General features: G+C 43.6%; 1 protein-coding gene across 2 annotated transcripts; it reads left to right on the top strand.

Moving 5' to 3' along the window:
• The first annotated feature begins 8915 nt into the window (after positions 1-8915).
• LOC106586792 (norrin-like) lies at positions 8916-16964 on the top strand. Of its 2 annotated transcripts, XM_014174450.2 has the most exons (3): positions 8916-9439; positions 10897-11121; positions 15455-16964. In XM_014174450.2, exons 2-3 carry the CDS (start codon positions 10918-10920, stop codon positions 15677-15679), a joined length of 429 nt encoding a protein of 142 aa, XP_014029925.1. In that variant the 5' UTR covers positions 8916-9439; positions 10897-10917; the 3' UTR covers positions 15680-16964. The 2 variants fall into 2 exon arrangements, with proteins under 2 accessions (XP_014029925.1, XP_014029926.1); XM_014174451.2 differs by lacking the exon at positions 8916-9439 and having other exon boundaries at positions 9455-11121.
• Positions 16965-20909: the final 3945 nt, after the last annotated feature.

The following is a 20909-nucleotide window of genomic DNA, read 5'->3' as shown; positions in this document are numbered from 1 at the left end:
ATATCCCCGACTTGAATAGCATAGAGCTGAAGCATAGCAAACAGTTATCCAGTTACATCAGAGCAGCATGGCTGGCTGGCTGGCTGGCTGGCTGGCGGCTTGTCAATGTAATTTATGGTGAATGATTGCCTGTTTATTGCTTGTGAATTAGTTTTGTCTATGGAGTGGAGTATTGGCAGCTAACAAGTAATGACGGAAACAATTTTAATTAGCTGCATTTCTGTAAAAGGGTGGAGTGAACAAGAACTGGAAAGCAGGGGAAAAAGAGAGAGAAAGAGAGAGATACAGACGTATTAGTAATAAGGGTTGACCCAATGTGAACTAAATAGGGACATCTGTCAGTCAGTCCCTTCATCTGTCTGTCTGTCTGTCTGTCTGTCTGTCTGTCTGTCTGTCTGTCTGTCTGTCTGTCTGTCTGTCTGTCTGTCTGTCTGTCTGTCTGTCTGTCTGTCTGTCTGTCTGTCTGTCTGTCTGTCTGTCTGTCTGTCTGTCTGTCTGTCTGTCTGTCTGCCTCTATGTCCCGCAGTCTGTCTGCCTGCATGTCCCTCTGTCTGTCCGTCTGCCTGTATGTCCCTGTCTGTCCGTTGGTCTTTCTCTACGTACAAATTAATCAGTCTGTCTGTCTGTACGTCAGATTGTCTGTTTTATAGAGCGTGTGTGTTATAGTGTGTGTGTGTGTGTTATAGTGTGTGTGTGTGTGTCGTGTTATAGTGTGTGTTACAGTGTGTGTGTGTTATAGTGTGTGTGTGTGTGTGTGTGTGTGTGTGTGTGTGTGTTACAGTGTGTGTGTGTGTGTGTGTTATAGTGTGTGTGTGTGTGTGTTACAGTGTGTGTGTGTGTGTGTGTGTGTTATAGTGTGTGTGTGTTACTGTGTGTGTGTTACTGTGTGTGTGTGTGTGTGTGTTACTGTGTGTGTGTTACTGTGTGTGTGTGTGTGTGTGTGTGTGTGTGTGTGTGTGTGTGTTATAGCGTGTGTGTTATAGCGGTGTGTGTGTGTGTGTGTGTGTGTGTTATGGTGTGTGTGTGTGTTATAGTGCGTGTGTGTTATAGTGTGTGAGTGTTATAGTGTGTGAGTGTGTTATAGTGTGTGTATGTGTGTTATAGCGTGTGTGTTATAGCGTGTGTGTGTGTGTGTGTGTTATGGTGTGTGTGTGTGTTATAGTGTGTGTGTGTTATAGTGTGTGAGTGTTATAGTGTGTGAGTGTGTTATAGTGTGTGTGTGTGTATTATAGTGTGTGTGTCTGTTATAGTGTGTGTGTGTGTGTGTTACAGTGTGTGTGTGTGTGTGTTATAGTGTGTGTGCGTGTTATAGTGTGTGTGTGTGTGTGTTACAGTGTGTGTGTGTGTGTGTGTTATAGTGTGTGTGTGTGTGTGTGTGTGTGTGTGTGTGTGTTATAGTGTGTGTGTGTGTGTTATAGTGTGTGTGTGTGTGTGTGTGTGTTATAGTGTGTGTGTGTTATAGTGTGTGTGTGTGTGTTATAGTGTGTGTGTTATAGTGTGTGTGTGTTACAGTGTGTGTGTGTGTTATAGTGTCTGTGTCAGTGTGTGTGTGTGTGTGTGTGTGTGTGTGTGTGTGTGTGTGTGTGTGTGTGTGTGTGTGTGTGTGTGTGTGTGTGTGTGTGTGTGTGTGTGTGTGTGTGTGTGTGTGTGTGTGTGTGTGTGTGTGTGTGTGTGTGTGTGTGTGTGTGTTATAGTGTGTTAGTGTTAGTGTGTGTGTATATTAGTGTGTGTGTTACAGTGTGTGTGTTACAGTGTGTGTGTGTGTGTTATAGTGTGTGTGTGTGTGTTATAGTGTGTGTGTGTGTGTGTGTGTGTTATAGTGTGTGTGTTATAGTGTGTGTGTTACAGTGTGTGTGTGTGTGTGTTATAGTGTGTGTGTGTGTTATAGTGTGTATGTGTGTTACAGTGTGTGTGTGTGTGTGTTATAGTGTGTGTGTGTTACTGTGTGTGTGTGTGTGTGTGTGTTACGTGTGTGTGTGTGTGTGTGTGTGTGTGTGTGTGTGTGTGTGTGTGTGTGTGTGTGTGTGTGTGTTATAGCGTGTGTGTGTGTGTGTGTGTGTTATAGCGTGTGTGTTATAGCGTGTGTGTGTGTGTGTTATGGTGTGTGTGTGTGTGTTATAGTGCGTGTGTGTTATAGTGTGTGAGTGTTATAGTGTGTGAGTGTGTTATAGTGTGTGTATGTGTGTTATAGCGTGTGTGTTATAGCGTGTGTGTGTGTGTGTGTGTGTGTGTGTGTGTGTTATGGTGTGTGTGTGTGTTATAGTGTGTGTGTGTTATAGTGTGTGAGTGTTATAGTGTGTGAGTGTGTTATAGTGTGTGTGTGTGTGTGTGTGTGTATTATAGTGTGTGTGTCTGTTATAGTGTGTGTGCGTGTTATAGTGTGTGTGTGTGTGGTGTGTGTGTGTGTGTGTGTTACAGTGTGTGTGTGTGTGTTATAGGTGTGTGTGTGTGTGTGTGTGTGTTATAGTGTGTGTGTGTTATAGTGTGTGTGTGTGTGTGTTATAGTGTGTGTGTTATAGTGTGTGTGTGTTACAGTGTGTGTGTGTGTGTGTGTGTGTGTGTGTTATAGTGTCTGTGTTACAGTGTGTGTGTGTGTGTGTGTGTGTGTGTGTGTGTGTGTGTGTGTGTGTGTGTGTGTGTGTGTGTGTTATAGTGTGTGCGTGTGTTATAGTGTGTGTGTGTTATAGTGTGTGTCTTACAGAGTGTGGTTAAAGTGTGTGTTATAGTGTGTGTGTGTGTGTGTGTGTGTGTGTGTGTTATAGTGTGTTAGTGTTAGTGTGTGTGTGTGTTACAGTGTGTGTGTTACAGTGTGTGTGTTACAGTGTGTGTGTGTTACAGTGTGTGTGTTATAGTGTGTGTGTGTGTGTGTGTGTGTGTTATAGTGTGTGTGTTATAGTGTGTGTGTTATAGTGTGTGTGTGTGTATTAGTGTGTGTGTTACAGTGTGTTATAGTGTGTGTCTGTGTTATAGTGTTTGTGTGTTACAGTGTGTGTGTGTTTTAGTGTTTGTGTTATGTGTGTTACAGTGTGTGTCTGTGTTATAGTGTGTGTTACAGTTTGTGTGTGTGTCTTATAATGTGTGTGTGTTATAGTGTGTTAGTGTGTTAGTGTGTGTGTGTGTGTTACAGTGTTTATGTTACAATGTGTTTTATAGAAGTGGGTGTGTGTGTTATACTGTGTGTGTGTGTGTTTTATAGTGTGTGTGTGTGTCTGTGTTATAGTGTGTGTGTGTTATAGTGTGTGTGTGTTATAGTGTGTGTATTATAGTGTGTATGTGTGTTATAGTGTGTGTGTGTGTGTGTGTATTATAGTGTGTGTGTGTGTGTGTGTGTGTGTGTGTGTGTGTGTGTGTGTGTGTGTGTGTGTGTGTGTGTGTGTTATAGTGTGTCTGTGTTATAGTGTGTGTATTATAGTGTGTGTGTTATAGTGTGTGTGTGTGTTATAGTGTGTCTGTGTTATAGTGTGTGTATTATAGTGTGTGTGTTATAGTGTGTGTGTGTGTTATAGTGTGTGTGTGTGTGTGTGTGTGTGTGTGTGTGTGTGTGTGTGTGTGTGTGTGTGTGTGTGTGTGTGTGTGTGTGTGTGTGTGTGTGTGTGTGAGTGAGTGTGTGTGTTATAGTGTTGTCACGTTCTGACCAGTTTAAGGGGTTATTTGTTATTGCAGTTTGGTCAGGACGTGGCAGGGGGTGTTTGTTTTATGTGGTTCGGGGTTTGTTGGGCTATGTTCCTATGTTAGAGGGGTGTTTGTTTAACCTCCCCCACCTAGTCAACAGCCAGTGGAATCGCGTGGCGCGAAATACAAATACCTCATAAATGCTATAACTTCAATTTCGCAAACATATGACTATTCTACACCATTTTAAAGAAAAGACTCTCGTTAACCTGTTGGGGATAGGGGGCAGTGTTTGCACGGCCGGATAAAAAACGTACCCGATTTAATCTGGTTACTACTCCTGCCCAGTAACTAGAATATGCATATAATTGTTTGATTTGGATAGAAAACACCCTAAAGTTTCTAAAACTGTTAGAATGGTGTCTGTGAGTATAACAGAACTCATATGGCAGGCCAAAACCTGAGAAGATTCCAAACAGGAAGCGCCCTCTCTGACCATTTCTTGGCATTCTTTGTCATCTCTATCCAAAACAAAGGAACTCTGCTGTAACGTGACATTTTCTAAGTCTCCCATAGGCTCTCAGAAGGCGCCAGAACGTTGAATGATGACTCTGCAGTTACTGTCTGAAAAAGAGTAGCGCATTTGGTAAGTGGTCGATCTGAGAACAATGAGACGGGTGCACGCGTGCACGTGAAGAGTCCATTTTACTTTCTCAGTCTTTGAACGAAAACAACGACTCCCGGTCGGAATATTATCGCTATTTTACGAGATAAATCGCATAAAAATTGATTTTAAACAGCGTTTGACATGCTTCGAAGTACGGTAATGGAATATTTCGAATTTTTTTGTCACGAAACGCGCCGGGCGCGTCACCCTTCGGATAGTGTCTTGAACGCACGAACAAAACGCCGCTATTTCGATATAACTATGGATTATTTGGAACCAAACCAACATTTGTTGTTTAAGTAGAAGTCCTGGGAGTGCATTCTGACGAAGAACAGCAAAGGTAATCCAATTTTTCTTATAGTAAATCTGAGTTTGGTGAGGGCCAAACTTGGTGGCTGTCAAATTAGCTAGCCGTGATGGCCGGGCTATCTACTCAGAATATTGCAAAATGTGCTTTCGCCAAAAAGTTATTTTAAAATCTGACACCGCGATTGCATAAAGGAGTTCTGTATCTATAATTCTTCAAATAATTGTTATGTATTCTGTGAACGTTAATCGTGAGTAATTTAGTAAATTCACCGGAGGTTTGCGGTGGGTATGCTAGTTCTGAACATCAGAGACTGCGAGACGTCATTCCACTTTCTGGCACATTCTGAGAGCCAATGGAAGCCTTAGAAAATGTCACGTTACAGCAGAGATGCTGTATTTTTGATAGAGATGCCACAGAAGGAGAACGAATTGTCTGACAGGGCACTTCCTGTATGGAATCTTCTCAGGTTTTGGCCTGCCATATGAGTTCTGTTATACTCACAGACACCATTCAAACAGTTTTAGAAACTTTAGAGCGTTTTCTATCCAAATCTACTAATGATATGCATATTCTCATTTCTGGGCAAGAGTAGTAACCAGTTTAAATCGGGTACGTTTTTTATCCGGCCGTGCAAATACTGCCCCCTAGCCCCAACAGGTTAAAGTGTTTCGGGGTTTGTTGGGCTATGTTCTTGTTAGTTTATTTCTATGTTAGTTCTAGTCTTTCTATTTCTATGTTTAGTTAATGGGGTTGACCTTCAATTGGAAGCAGCTGCTCCTCGTTACTTCTAATTGAAGGTCTTATTTAAGAGGGGTGTTTTTTCTATGGGATTTGTGGGTAGTTGTCTCCTGTTTTGTGTCTGTGCACCTGACAGGACTGTTTAGTGTCATTCGTTGTTTTGTATACGTATTTCTTTTGTTTTTCCTTCTTTTGATTTAATAAAGAAGATGAGTGTACACGTTCCCGCTGCACCTTGGTCCAATCCTTACGACGCCCGTTACAAGTGTCTGTGTGTTATAGTGTGTATATGTGCGTGTGTGTGTTTTTTTGTGTGTGGGGGGAGCAAGGAGCACGTGGGTGTGTGATGCTTGGGGTGACCTGGCAGCCTCTCCAATGTTATTCCCATACTCCCTCTACACGCACACACACACAGAGAACTCAGTTATTTTATTACAAAGAGAAGAAACCCAATACAAGCACAAACAACCTCGAGCCAGACCCTTTCTTCTCCTCCAGGAATGACTTTTCATTAAAACAAATTGCTCTCCCAACAAGTTCTCTCACGACTGCTAAGCCACCGCCATCCATACTACATATTTTCATCTGTATTCATGATTTACTTTTCTTTCCATGAAATGTTTTGCTTTTTATTGTTCTCCTGACAAATGGCATTCATTGGTGTTAAGAGATTGTTGGGCAGTTGAGGGGTGGGGGAGTGTATGGAGAGGTGGTGTGTGGGGGCTTGGGAAAGCAGTGTGTGTGTGCGGCTGTGTGTGCATCCGTGTGTGTGTGTGTGTGTGTGTGTGTGTGTGTGTATGTGTGTGTGTGTGTGTGTGTGTGTGTGTGTGTGTGTGTGTGTGTGTGTGTGTGTGTGTGTGAAGGCCGTGGCTCCCTGTCTCGAGACCCTCTCAGTAACAGGACTCCAGATCAGGGACTGACCTGTTCCTACAGAGGAAATTATCATTGAGGGACTTTTGACATAATAATGTATGGTATTGACTCTGATCCACCTCTATGCAGATGACACCATTCTGTATACTTCTGGCCCTTCTTTGGACACTGTGTTAACTACCCTCCAGACGAGCTTCAATGCCATACAACTCTCCTTCCGTGGCCTCCAACTGCTGTTAAATATAAGTAAAACTAAATGCATGCTCTTCAACCGATCGCTGCCCGCACCTGCCAGCCGGTCCAACATCACTACTCTGGTCGGTTCTGACTTAGAATATGTGGACAACTACAAATACCTAGGTGTCTGGTTAGACTGTAAACTCTCCTTCCAGACTCACATCAAACATCTCCAATCCAAAGTTAAATCTAGAATTGGCTTCCTATTTTGCAACAAAGCATCTTTCACTCATGCTGCCAAACATACCCTCGTAAAACTGACCATCCTACTGATCCTCGACTTCGGCGATGTCATTTACAAAATAGCCTCCAATACCTTACTCAATAAATTGGATGCAGTCTATCACAGTACCATCTGTTTTGTCACCAAAGCCCCATATACTACCCACCACTGCGACCTGTACGCTCTCGTTGGCTGGCCCTCGCTTCATACCCGTCGCCAAACCCACTGGCTCCAGGTCATCTACAAGACCCTGCTAGGTAAAGTTCCCCCTTATCTCAGCTCGCTGGTCACCATAGCAGCACCCACCCGTAGCACGCGCTCCAGCAGGTATATCTCTCTGGTCACCCCCAAAGCCAATTCCTCCTTCGGCCACCTCTCCTTCCAGTTCTCTGCTGCCAGTGACTGGAACGAACTACAAAAATCTCTAAAACTGGAAACACTTATCTCCCTCACTAGCTTTAAGCACCAGCTGTCAGAGCAGCTCACAGATTACTGCACCTGTACATAGCCCATCTATAATTTAGCCCAAACAACTACCTCTTCCCCTACTGTATTTATTTATTTATTTTGCTCCTTTGCTCCCCATTATTTCTATTTCTACTTTGCACTTTCTTCCACTGCAAATCTACCATTCCAGTGTTTTACTTGCTATATTGTATTTACTTCGCCACCATGGCCTTTTTTGCCTTTACCTCCGTTATCTCACCTCATTTGCTCACATTGTACATAGACTTATTTTTCTACTATATTATTGATTGTATGTTTGTTTTACTCCATGTGTAACTCTATGTTGTTGCTTTATCTTGGTCAGGTCGCAATGTAAATGAGAACTTGTTCTCAGCTTGCCTACTTGGTTAAATAAAGGTGAAATAAATTGTTGTTTAGACATAATGTAGGGTATTGTTGTTGTTTAGACATAATGTAGGGTATTGTTGTTGTTTTGACATAATGTAGGGTATTGTTGTTGTTTAGACATAATGTAGGGTATTGTTGTTGTTTAGACATAATGTAGGGTATTGTTGTTGTTTTGACATAATGTAGGGTATTGTTGTTGTTTAGACATAATGTAGGGTATTGTTGTTGTTTAGACATAATGTAGGGTATTGTTGTTGTTTAGACATAATGTAGGGTATTGTTGTTGTTTAGACATAATGTAGGGTATTGTTGTTGTTTAGACATAATGTAGGGTATTGTTGTTGTTTAGACATAATGTAGGGTATTGTTGTTGTTTAGACATTATGTAGGGTATTGTTGTTGTTTAGACATAATGTAGGGTATTGTTGTTGTTTAGACATAATGTAGGGTATTGTTGTTGTTTAGACATAATGTAGGGTATTGTTGTTGTTTAGACATTATGTAGGGTATTGTTGTTGTTTAGACATAATGTAGGGTATTGTTGTTGTTTAGACATAATGTAGGGTATTGTTGTTGTTTAGACATAATGTAGGGTATTGTTGTTGTTTAGACATAATGTAGGGTATTGTTGTTGTTTAGACATAATGTAGGGTATTGTTGTTGTTTAGACATTATGTAGGGTATTGTTGTTGTTTAGACATAATGTAGGGTATTTTTTAACATTTTTCTTCCTTTCCACTCAACTCTGCTAGGGTTTCCTCATTTGTAAAATCGCAGAATAAAATATTCATTTAAAACAACCCCCCCTCCCACTATCTCCATTCCTCCTTCCCTCCATTCATCCTTCCCTCCACCTCTCCATCCATCCTAGTGTTTTTCTTTGTAATTCCTCCTGTTAGGAATAGAAGTATCAGGTGTTCTGTTAAAATAAATACTCCCTGAGATGTTTAGCTGGCCGGTAACCTGCTGCTACAGGGTTTAGACAGCACAGCAGACATCCCAGTCTATTCTTACTGAGGAGAACAGCCTACCTCTACCTCTCAGACTCCCAGCCTTCGCGGTTGTTTATCCCACAGCTCCTTTCAATATCACACATACCTGCCTGGCATAGCAACTGGTGTTATCGTTGTCATCGTTTCCATAGTTATCATAGTTGTCATAGTTATCATTGTAGTCATCGTTATCGTCGTAGTCATATTTATCATCGTCATCATCATCATCCTCATGTCAGAGGAAGGCCCAAAAAATTGTCAACACTCCAGCCACTCTCGTCATGGACTGTTCTCTCTGCTATCGCACGGCAGGCGGTACTGGAGCGCCAAATCTAGGATCCAGGAGGCTTCTAAACAGCTTCTACCCACAAGCCATAAGGAGCCAGAGAAAAACACAAAGGTCCGGAGCTCTTCTGTAAATGTATTAATTCATACCACTGATTGGCCAGGGATTCTACTCACCTAGTGTCCCAGGTCTGAATCATTCCCTGATTAGAGGGGAATTATATAAACCACAAAGTATTTTTCACCTTAATATCTTAGTTTGAGAAAAGGGCTTCAGAAAATAGAGATGACCCACCTCTCCTCCCGTCTTTCTCTCCCTCTCTTCCCAGATCCAGACCAATAGACAGGAGAGATGGAGAGGTCCAGGAAGAGGACCAACAGAAGAGCTTACCTCCCCCCCAGCAGTACCCTGGGCCAAGGCTAGGAGGATCCACAGACCTGCATCCCTCCCCCCCAGCAGCACCCTGGGCCAAGGCTAGGAGGATCCACAGACCAGCCTCCCTCCCCCCCCAGCAGCACCCTGGGCCAAGGCTAGGAGGATCCACAGACCAGCCTCCCTCCTCCCAGCAGCACCCTGGGCCAAGGCTAGGAGCTCCACACCAACACCCACTGTAAACCCTAACGCATTTTGAACTCAAATACTTCTAGTAAGTTGAACTCAAAGTTGATGAAAAGTCATTATTACTTCAAATGTTTATGTGGATCTGACTCAAAGTCACATCAACTCTATTTTAAAAAAAAGTTATGATAACAAAGGAAATGTTTTACCCAGCATGCTCTACTGCAGGCATATTTTTGGGAATGTTCTAAATATCTGTGTTTTTGCATGTACATTGAATGATAGATTAATCTTATGCTACACAAAGATAAATAACATACATTTTTGTAAACTAATCAAATCATTTAGGTAAATGTTTTTGCACCCGTTACTGAAATGGTTGTTCCAGTTTAAATGGCTTAGGTAGTCTCATCATACAGTTCTTAACCCTAGCAGTCATTAAAAATGCTGGTTGCGGGTGAATAAGAATGCTAACTTTTTGATAACAAAGCTCAGGATTCCAATAGGAATGGCACATCACTTTGCAAGCCAGCATAATGTGACTTGCAGGTAGGATTGAAAAAGTCTCGTAAATTTCCCATGTATTTCAGAAATCCTGGTTGGCTGATTCCTGAAAATGTGGGGAAAGTTAGCAGAATTATGCAACCCTACTTGTAGGCCTGATTTGGCTTGTAAACCATGAGTTTCAGGCCACTGTATTAGGGTGAAGATAGGCCTCAAAATAAGGCCTTATAAGCTATGTAATGTATTGTCATAAAGAGTTTAATGACAACGTTCACTTAGGAACTTGTTTGGTGAAGGCCACAGAACTGAAAACCATGTCTCTGTCACTAACAAATACAGTCATGGGTGGTAAGCCAACAATTCACTCGAAAAGACAAGTCACACTGAGAAATTATATTGGAGGCGTAGCTTAGCTGGGGCGTTTCTCAAAATGTTCAAGCTGATACAACTCAAATCTGGACCCCTACAGCAGGGGTGTCGAACTCATTCCATGGAGGGCTTAGTGTCTGCATGGAATGAGTAGTTGTTCCTTTCAATTAAGCCCTAGACAACCACTAATTAGTGATCTTAATTCATCAATCAAGTACAAGGGAGGAGCAAAAACCCGCAGACACTCGGGCCCAACGTGGAATGAGTTTGACACATGTCCTACAGGGTCACAGTGACTCTATTGGTTTGAGTAACGACTACAAAATAATTTTAAGTAACTGTAGGCTACTCAGACATATTAAGTGCAACAGGTTTCCTAAAAAAAATGGAGTAATGACAGCACATTGGGGTTTACACTGCCATTATAGAAAGAGAAGCAGGGAAAGCCTCACTCCATCACATCAGTAAAGAGAATAAAAAACCGAAACAGAGAGAAAAAAGTCACTCCCAGTGAGAAGAGATGCAAACAGACAAACAGAGAGGCATAAAAAGGAGTGGACAGGGAGAAAGAAAGAGGGTGTCCCTCTCTCACCCTCTGTGTGTCTCCCTCTGAAATTCCTCCATGCCACTTTGACTTTACCCCCTACTCCCTACACCCTTCCCACTTCCCAGCCAGCCCTCCCTGGCACCAGTATGCGGCCCCCAGCCCCCCTTTCTCCCCCCTCAGGGCTGCTGCTGTTGCTGGTCTTCTGCCCCCTAGTGGTGGTAGTGCAGGCCAGCAGCAGTAAGACGGAGAGCGGACACAGCACACACCATGGAGACACAGAACCAGACCGCTGTATGAGGCATCACTTCGTGGAGACCATCACACACTCCATCTACAAGTGCAACTCCAATGTAAGTCAGCTGAATGTGCCCCCCCTAACCCTAACCCTAACCCCCCCCCCACACACACACACACACATTAGAATGTACACACACACTCTTTCACGAGCAGACAACGATACACTAGCAGATACCTAATGATAAAGAAGGTCAGACCTTCCTGTAAATCAAAACAAACACGTATGCACACACACACACACACACACACACACACACACACACACACACACAGTAAGCCAATCCAGTCATCCACCCCTAGTCTTCCTGCTAAGAAGCTGTTTAAGATAACAGGGCCAGTCCAGCTGACAAAGGAGCAGGAGCTTTTACATGAGAAATATCAGAACAGAGATCTGCCCCAAACCTCCAAAGCAGACCCCTGGGACTACAGACAGGGAACTCTCTCTAATGAGTAGTGAGCTGGTATTTTTCACTCTTTCCTTCTCTGTCTATCTGTCCCTCTCACTGTCTCTGTATGTCCCTCTCTTTCACTGTCTCTCTCTTTCTCTCTCTGTCTCTCCCTCTGTCTCTCACTGTCTCTGTGAGTTCCTCAACCCAGACAAAAATAAAACAAGCCCCCACAGAGAGAGAGAGCAGCAAATGTCTGCAGTGTGGCCCACATCCAACACCTCACTCAACAGCAGTGTGACTCACCTAGACCAGACAGAGAGTGAGAGAGATGGGGAAGGCAGAGATAAAGAGAGGAGGGAGAGATAGAGACGGAGAGAGGGAAGAGAGTGGAGAAAGAGAAAGACGGAAAGAGAGGTGAGAGAGAGAGGTCTAATAGAAAGAGAGAAAGAAGAAGGGTGGAGAGACTGGAAAAAGATTCTGGCAAACAGGAGTAACCCTAGTAACCCTCCCAAGTGGCATAGCGGTCTAAGGCACTGCATCTCAGTGCAGGAGGCGTCACTACAGCCCCTGGTTCAAATCCAGGCTGAATCACATCCGGCTGTGATTGGGAGTCCCATAGGGCGGCGCACAATTGGCCCGACGTCGTCTGGCTTAGGGTTTGGCCGGGGTAGGCCGTCATTGTAAATAAGAATTTGTTCTTGACTGACTTGCCTAGTTAAAAAAAGGGAACATTTAAAAAAATGAGGAGAGAGTTAGTTTCTCTTTCCCTCCCTGAGGCATAATATAAGGCATGTAGACAGGACAGCACTGGGGATCTGTAGTGATGAGTGACACTGGGGATGTGTAGTAGTGAGTGACAGTTCCTGATGTAAACGAGATTAAATGAGTGTAAGTGATCCCTCACAGGGGACTGTTAATGGAGGGGGGCTGTCATTCTGTCTTTCTATTCTTCCCCCTCTCCCTCCCACCATGAGTCCATTTCCTACATGCAGGGCTGTAGTTGTTTGTGTGTGTGTGTGTGTGTGTGTGTGCCTGACTGTTGACGCGTCTGTAAGTGTTTGCAACTGTGCATACATGTGTGCAGGTGTTTGTGTGTCTGTAAGTGGGTGGTTGGGTGAGTGCCCAGCTGTTGTCATCTTGCCATGCTGTTCCCAATCTCGAGACCCTTCTCCCCCTCTCCTCTCCTCTCCTCTCCTCTCCTCTCCTCTCCTCTCCTCTCCTCTCCTCTCCTCTCCTCTCCTCTCCTCTCATCTCCTCTTTTCTCCTCTTCTCCCCTCTTTTCCCTCTCCTTATCTCCCCTCTTCTCTTCCCCTCCAACAAACACTGACACAAAGCCCTCACCTCCCAACCTCTCTCTGTGAAAATACTAAAACACTTCCTAGCTGATAGCTCATCTTCTAGTCCTCAGAAGGAAGACACATGTTCCTAAAGTGGCTGCCAACTCCCTTGCAGTCATCGCCAACAAGTGTGTGTGTGTGTGTGTGTGTGTATGTGTCATATACCCTGGCCAGAGACAGGCTTTAGCCAAAGGTAGAGAGAGAGTCAGAGTCAGAGAGAGAGAGTCAGAGAGAGTCAGAGAGAGAGTCAGAGAGAGCGAGAGTCAGAGAGAGAAAGAGTCAGAGAGAGGGTCGGTGAGAGCGAGAAAGTCAGAGAGACAGAGAGAGAGAGACAGAGAGAGAGTCAGAGAGAGAGACACAGAGAGAGTCAGAGAGAGAGACAGAGAGAGTCAGAGAGAGTCACATCAGCGCCACAGGTAACTTCCACAAAGCTGTGAACGATCTGAGAGACAAGGCAAGAAGGGCATAAAACATCAAATTTGACATATGATTTAGGATCTGGCTAAAAATACTTGAATCAGTTATAGAACCCATTGCCTTTTATGGTTGTGAGGTCTGGGGTCCACTCACCAACCAATAATTCACAAAAAGGGGCAAACGCCAAATTGAGACTCTGCATGCAGAATTCTGCAAAAATATCCTCTGTGTACAACGTAAAACACCAAATAATGCATGCAGAGCAGAATTAGGCCGATACCCGCTAATTATCAAAATCCAGAAAATAGCCGTTAAATTCTACAACCACCTTAAAGGAAGCGATTCCCAAACCTTCCATAACAAAGCCATCACCTACAGAGAGATGAACCTCTGGTCCTTGGGCTCTGTTCACAAACACAAACAGACCCCACAGAGCCCCAGGACAGAAACACAATTAGACCCAACCAAATCATAAGAAAACAAAAAGAGAATTACTTGACAAATTGGAAAGAATTTACAAAAAAACAGAGCAAACTGGAATGCTATTTGGCCCTAAACAGAGAGTACACAGTGGCAGAATACCTGACCACTGTGACTGGCCCAAACTTAAGGAAATCTTTGACTATGTACAGACTCAGTGAGCATAGCCTTGCTATTGAGAAAGGCCGCCATAGCCAGACCTGGCTCTCAAGAGAAGACAGGCTATGTGCACACTGCCCACAAAATGAATTGGAAACTGAGCTGCACTTCCTAACCTCCTGTCAAATGTGTGACCATATTAGAGACTCAGATTACACAGACCCACAAAGAATTCAAAAAACAAATCCAATTTGGATAAATTCCCATATCTACTTGGTGAAACAGGACATTGTGCCGTCACAGCAGCAAGATTTGTGACCTGTTTCCACAAGAAAAGGGCAACCAGTGAAGAACAAACACCATTGTAAATACAACCTATATTTATGTTTATTTATTTTCCCTTTTGCACTTTAACTATTTGCACATCGTTACAACACTGTATATAGACATAATATGACATTTGAAATGTCTTTATTCTTTTGGAACTTCTGCGAGTGTAATGTTTACTGTTCATTTTTTATTGCTTTTTTAACTTTTGTTTATATCCCCTGGCCCTAGCTATTGTTAGAGAGACACGAGGCAGTTGACAGGGGACATGACACAGGAGTCCACTTACAGTGGTGTGTGTGTGTGTGTGTGTGTGTGTGTGTGTGTGTGTGTGTGTGTGTGTGTGCAATGGAAAGTGGTCACATTGCAGGCAGACCATCACCTCTAGATGAGGATCAGCTATGAACACAGTGAAACAGGTCATCCATGTTGTGTAGCTATGAACACAGTGAAACAGGTCATCCATGTTGTGTGGCTAGGAACACAGTGAAACAGGTAATCCATGTTGTGTAGCTATGAACACATGAAACAGGTCATCCATGTTGTGTAGCTAGGAACACAGTGAAATGGGTCATCCATGTTGTGTAGCTAGAAACACAGTGAAACAGGTCATCCATGTTGTGTAGCTATGAACACAGTGAAACAGGTCATCCATGTTGTGTAGCTATGAACACAGTGAAACAGGTCATCCATGTTGTGTAGCTAGAAACACAGTGAAACAGGTCATCCATGTTGTGTAGCTATGAACACAGTGAAACAGGTCATCCATGTTGTGTAGCTAGGAAAACAGTGAAACAGGTCATCCATGTTGTGTAGCTATGCACACAGTGAAATGGGTCATCCATGTTGTGTTCCTCTGACAGACACACAGTGGGGAGGCTGAGCCATTAGAACAAACAACATCACAAATTAGGGCGATGATACCGGGTGTGTCATTGCTGTTACACTACAAAGCGTTCAGGGAGCTAACACAAGTCTTCAGGTCTCAGGCGAGGTTACTCATGTGATTTACATGTGAGTGTGTGTGTGTGTGTGTGTGAGAGACTAACTCAGAGCTTTCAGTGTTAACAGTGAGACAGACTAGCCTAACTCCTATTACTGCATGTGCCAGGCCACAGATTGAGTCAGACTGCAGGCTTTAGATTACACTAGAGAATACAAAGTGACTATATAGACTACAGCTCTTTCGACAGGTTAACATAACTTTATTGTTTTCTAAACTCCCTTGAAGAACTCATGTATGTTTTCTCTCCTCTCCTCTCCTCTCCTCTCCTCTCCTCTCTCCTCTCCTCTCCTCTCCTCTCCTCTCCTCTCCTCTCCTCTCCTCTCCTCTCCAGATGGTGTTGCTAGCTCGGTGCGAGGGGCACTGCAGCCACACGTCCCGCTCCGACCCTCTCATCTCCTTCAGCTCTGTGTTGAAGCAGCCCTTCAAGAGTACCTGTTTCTGCTGCAAGCCCCACACCTCCAAGCTGAAGGCTGTGAGGCTCCGCTGCGCCGGAGGGACCCGCATCACAGCAACCTACCGCTACATCCTCGCCTGCAACTGTGAGGAGTGCAGCTGAGCTGGGAAAAATACCTTTAAAAAAATATATATTTAACTTTAGAACTCTGTCTCCTTGAGAAAGTTTCTGCACCTGTGAGTCGACAGCTGTGAGGAGTGGAATCCTAGAACTTGTAAATTAGAAGAACCTGCACCTTTGTAGCATCTATAAGTCCAGGCCCGACCCATGGACCGAGCCCTGGCCTTCATTTGCAAGTAGTGGAGCCCTTAGAGCCCAACAGAACTCTAGAACCTGAGAGTATAGGCTAGACCCATGGACAAATCTAGAACCGTCATGCCTGTTTGTGATGAGGACTCCAGCGCCCCAACAACTATCTGCTTTTAGAATGGTGTTCTTAGGGAGGGCGGGAGATTTCTGAACCAATAATAATAAGGGATTGGATTTATATAGCACATTTCTACCAACTGAGCTACTCCAAGCGCTTTCCATAGTAACTCACCTCATCTACCACCAATGTGTGTCCCTCACCTGGAGGAATGTACAATTTCATGGTTCTACTGAGAAGTCAGTCATGAGATCCTTCATTCTTCTTGACTCTTTGTCAAACTGCTTTGTCAATCCTCTAAATATACCACCTATAAGTCTGGACCAAGACTCACCTGGACTTCTGTTCCTCATCCAGTGGCTCAGTCCCCAACCTGAGACCCATTAGGAACCCTGTTCCCAAATTCTGTGTGTCTTCAACCAAGAGAACACTGGGCTCCACAGGGCTCCGAGAAGGAGTTAGTTCTGCTAATCCATCGAGGGTAGATGACATTTCCCAGAATCCTGTAGAACACTGTCTTCTCCCCAGTGTGTTCAGAACCAAAAACAATTAACTGCTTTTTCGAATTCAGCCAAACTCTCAACACTCATTACAAGGAACAACAACACATGCATATGCATACACTCGTATTCAATCACTCATCACCTCTCTAATTACACACACCATCTCCCCACTCTAACCACTAATTACATCTATAAATGTATGGTGCTGACGTCATAAAACCCAACAGCACAACATGCATAATTAAAAGCAGCATGGGACAGGGCAGGCCGTGTATCCTGTGAGATACATGTGTAATCCCTGTGCTTAACTACACCTTCCCCCTGTCTCCTAGCCAGGCCATAAACATTTAACATAAACATACTCCACCAGCTCTTCATCTACAGCTGAAGTCGGAAGTTTACATACACCTTAGCCAACTACATTTAAACTCAGTTTTTCACAATTCCTGACATTTAATACTAGTAAAAATTCCCTGTCTTAGGTCAGTTAGGATCACCACTTTATTTTAAGAATGTGAAATGTCAGAATAATAGTAGAGAGAATGATTTATTTCAGATTTTATTTATTTTATCACATTCCCAGTGGGTCAGAAGTTTACATACACTCAATCAGTATTTGGTAGCATTGCCTTTAAATTGTTTAACTTGGGTCAAACGTTTTGGGTAGCCTTCCACAAGCTTCCCACAATAAGTTGCGTGAATGTTGGCCCATTCCTCCTGACAGAGCTGCTGTAACTGAGTCAGGTTTGTAGGCCTCCTTGCTCGCACACGCTTTTTCAGTTCTGCCCACAAATTTTCTATAAGATGGAGGTCAGGGCTTTGTGATGGCCACTCCAATACCTTGACTTTGTTGTCCTTAAAGGCACAGTCAACTTAGTGTTTGTAAACTTCTGATACACTGGAATTGTGATACAGTGAATTATAAGTTAAATAATCTGTCTGTAAACAATTGTTGGAAAAATTACTTGTGTCCTGCACAAAGTAGATGTCCCAATCGACTTGCCAAAACTATAGTTTGTTAACAAGAAATTTGTGGAGTGGTTGAAAAACTAGTTTTAATGACTCCAATCTAAGTGTATGTAAACTTACGACTTCAACTGTATTTGTGTGAAACATGATGAACCCTGGCAGGCCATATCACCGGCTGATGTACTCTCAGAGAACAGACTCTTACACGATGACTGCTTTGGCCATAGCCTGGAGGACTGTAACGCAAAATGCATCAGAGTGCAAAAGTGGAGTTTCCAGAGGGACATTCTGTTGTTGGGATAGCTACACGCTATGTTTGGGAGATACAGTGATGGGAAGCCATTTTGCGCAGTGGTATATGGACTCTAAAGAAAAATGCTCTGTCAATGCTCCGTGCAACTGACGATATGGTGGTTGTTATTGTTGAAACTATTAATATTATTATCGTGCCAGAGTTTATGATTACTGACACATGATTTGCTATCATTAAGTACTTCACTAATTATGTAATTTCAATACTTAGATACTTTGAGAATGGAATCTGTGTGTTACAGCTCTGTGTGTTACACCAGTCACAATTCAAATACATTATTTTGACTTACTCTGGATTAGTGCATGTTACCACTTTAGTGCATTTAAGACAGTCCCAAACCATTGGATTTATCAGGAGTCAGGTACTGTGTCTATCTACCAGATGAAGGTATGGGGGGAGGGTTGCATTTTGGAATCAAGTGGAATTGTGTTAAGATAATGTTGGACTAAACAAAATACCTCAGAGTCCCACAGAAGTGATGACTGAGGTGATGACTGAAGTGATGACTGAAGTGATGACTGAGGTGATGACTGAAGTGATGACTGAGGTGATGACTGAGGTGATGACTGAAGTGATGACTGAGGTGATGACTGAGGTGATGACTGAGGTGATGACTGAAGTGATGACTGAGGTGATGACTGAAGTGATGACTGAGGTGATGACTGAAGTGATGACTGAGGTGATGACTGAAGTGATGACTGAAGTGATGACTGAAGTGATGACTGAGGTGATGACTGAAGTGCTTCGAAATCCTGTTGAGAAAGAGATCACACACGTGCACACACACGCACACACGCACACACACACACACACACACATGCCTTTGTTCTTAGCTATGGCCTCTAACTGTAACGTCCTCTAGGAAATCATACAATTTGCTGGTCTGATTTGTTAATGCAGATCACGGCTGACAGCGCGACTGGCTGCTTCACATGTCAACCTAATAAACACTCCTTTTGTTTCTGTCTGTCTCCTCTCTGTGTGTGTCTCCCTCATCAGCACACACACACACACACACACACACACACACACACACACACACACACACACACACACACACACACACCGTTCTGTTCTATGCGCCAGGGGGTGTAATTATGTGGACTGATTTGACATCATAACACAGCAGCATAATGATTGTCACACTGACAGTAACAATGTTCTTACGGCTATTATGAATAAGATATTTGGCAACACAAGCAGCCATGGTCTCTCACTCACACACACACACACACACACACACACACACACACACACACACACACACACACACACACACACACACACACACACACACACACACACACACACACACACAGTAGTCATTCTAATAACAGATACACCTTCAAATGTCAGCTATAGAATTAATTTGAGTTCCTGGGTCGTGTCCAGGTGACACAATAAGGAGCATATAGTATTTTCATAACCCCTCAAATCACCCATATTATAACACATACTTTTACTTTTCTCAAAAACTGTGATAATAATACAAATCATCCAAAGGAAATGGTTTGATCACGCACAGACCTAGGTTTCTATATCAAACCTAATCAAATCTAATCAAATCTAATCTAATCAAATCTAATCAAATTTTATTTGTAGCATGCGCCGAATACAAGAGGTCTAGCTAGATCTTACCGTGAAATGCTTACTTACAAGCCCTTAATAAATAATGCAGTTAAGAAAAAGTATTAAGAAAATATTTACTGAATAAACTAAAGTAAAAAATAAAAAAGAACACAATTAAATGACATATTAATAAAGAGGCTATATACGGGGGTACTGGTAGTGAGTCAATGTGTAGGGGTACAGGTGGGTCGAGGTAGTTTGTAGGGGTAATGTAGGGGGGGGGGGGGTTGATGCAAATAGTCCAGGTGGCCATTTGATTAATTGTTCAGCAGTCAGAAGCTGTTAAGGAGCTATCGCTTGCTGTGCGGTAGCAGAGAGAACAGTCTATGACTTGGGTGACTGGAGTCTTTGACAATTTTTTGGACTTTCCTCTGACACCGTCTAGTATATAAAGGTCCTGGATGGCAGGAAGCTTGGCCCCAGTGATGTACTGGGCCGTACACACTGCCCTTTGTAGCACCTTATGGTCGGATGCCAAGCAGTTGCCATACCAGGCGGTGATGCAACCGGTCAGGATGCTCTCGATGGTGCAGCTGTAGAACTTTTTGAGGATCTGGGGACCCATGTCAAATCCTTTCAGTCTCCTGAGGGGGAAAAGGTTTGTCGTACCCTCTTCACGACTGTCTTGGTGTGTTTGGACCACGATAGTTTGTTGGTGATGTGGACACCAAGGAACTTCAAACTCTCAACATGCTCCACTACAGTCCCGTCGATGTTAATGGGGGCCTTTTCGGCCCTACTTTTCCTATAATCCACGATCAGCTCCTTTGTCTTGCTTGCATTGAGGGAGAGGTTGTTGTCCTGGCACCACACTGCCAGGTCTTTGACCTCCTCCCTATAGGCTGTCTCATTGTTGTCAGTAATCAGGCCTGCCACTGTTGTGTCGTCAGCAAACTTAATGATGGTGTTGGAATCGTTTGGCCACGCAGTCATGGGTGAACAGGGAGTACAGGAGGGGACTAAGCACGCACACCCGAGGGGCCCCGGTGTTGAGGATCAACGAGGTCCCTCAGGAAGTCCAGGATCCAGTTGCAGAGGGAGGTGTTTAGTTCCAGGGTCCTTAGCTTAGTGATGAGCTTTGTGGGCACTATGGTGTTGACCAATGAGCTATAAGGACGGATGATGACTTCACATCTTGCTGTTCACTGTCTGATGCTCTTTAGAATGGTGCAAGATACACAACAGGATCAGTTTGGCCTGTCGCTGCTGGGTAAAGTACGGTTGGAAGGAATATCCTACATTGTTGTTTTAATCATATAGCGCATTTCAGGTCTTTATATTAGACATGAAGATCACCTGTACTAGTGGTGAACCATGCCAGTGGTGAACCATGCCAGTGGTGAACTAGTGGTGAACCATGCCAGTGGTGAACCATACTAGTGGTGAACCATACTAGTGGTGAACCATACTAGTGGTGAACCATACTAGTGGTGAACCATGCCAGTGGTGAACTAGTGGTGAACCATACTAGTGGTGAACCATGCCAGTGGTGAACTCGTGGTGAACCACTAGTGGTGAACCATGCCAGGTAAAAAGTTGATGTGTCGAGAG

Source organism: Salmo salar, chromosome ssa25 (genome assembly GCF_905237065.1).
Source record: "Salmo salar chromosome ssa25, Ssal_v3.1, whole genome shotgun sequence".
Lineage (NCBI taxonomy): Eukaryota > Metazoa > Chordata > Actinopteri > Salmoniformes > Salmonidae > Salmo > Salmo salar.
Note: the sequence above shows the minus strand (reverse complement) of the source record. Positions and strands in the feature narration are given on the sequence as shown.

What these genes read in the sequence shown, in the direction of transcription:
- LOC106586792 (XM_014174450.2), top strand. Translation starts at nt 10,918, where the DNA reads ATGCGGCCCCCAGCCCCCCTTTCTCCCCCCTCAGGGCTGCTGCTGTTG. An exon ending in TCTACAAGTGCAACTCCAAT is followed by an intron (nt 11,122 to 15,454) that starts GTAAGTCAGCTG and finishes TCTCCTCTCCAG; the next exon opens with ATGGTGTTGCTAGCTCGGTG.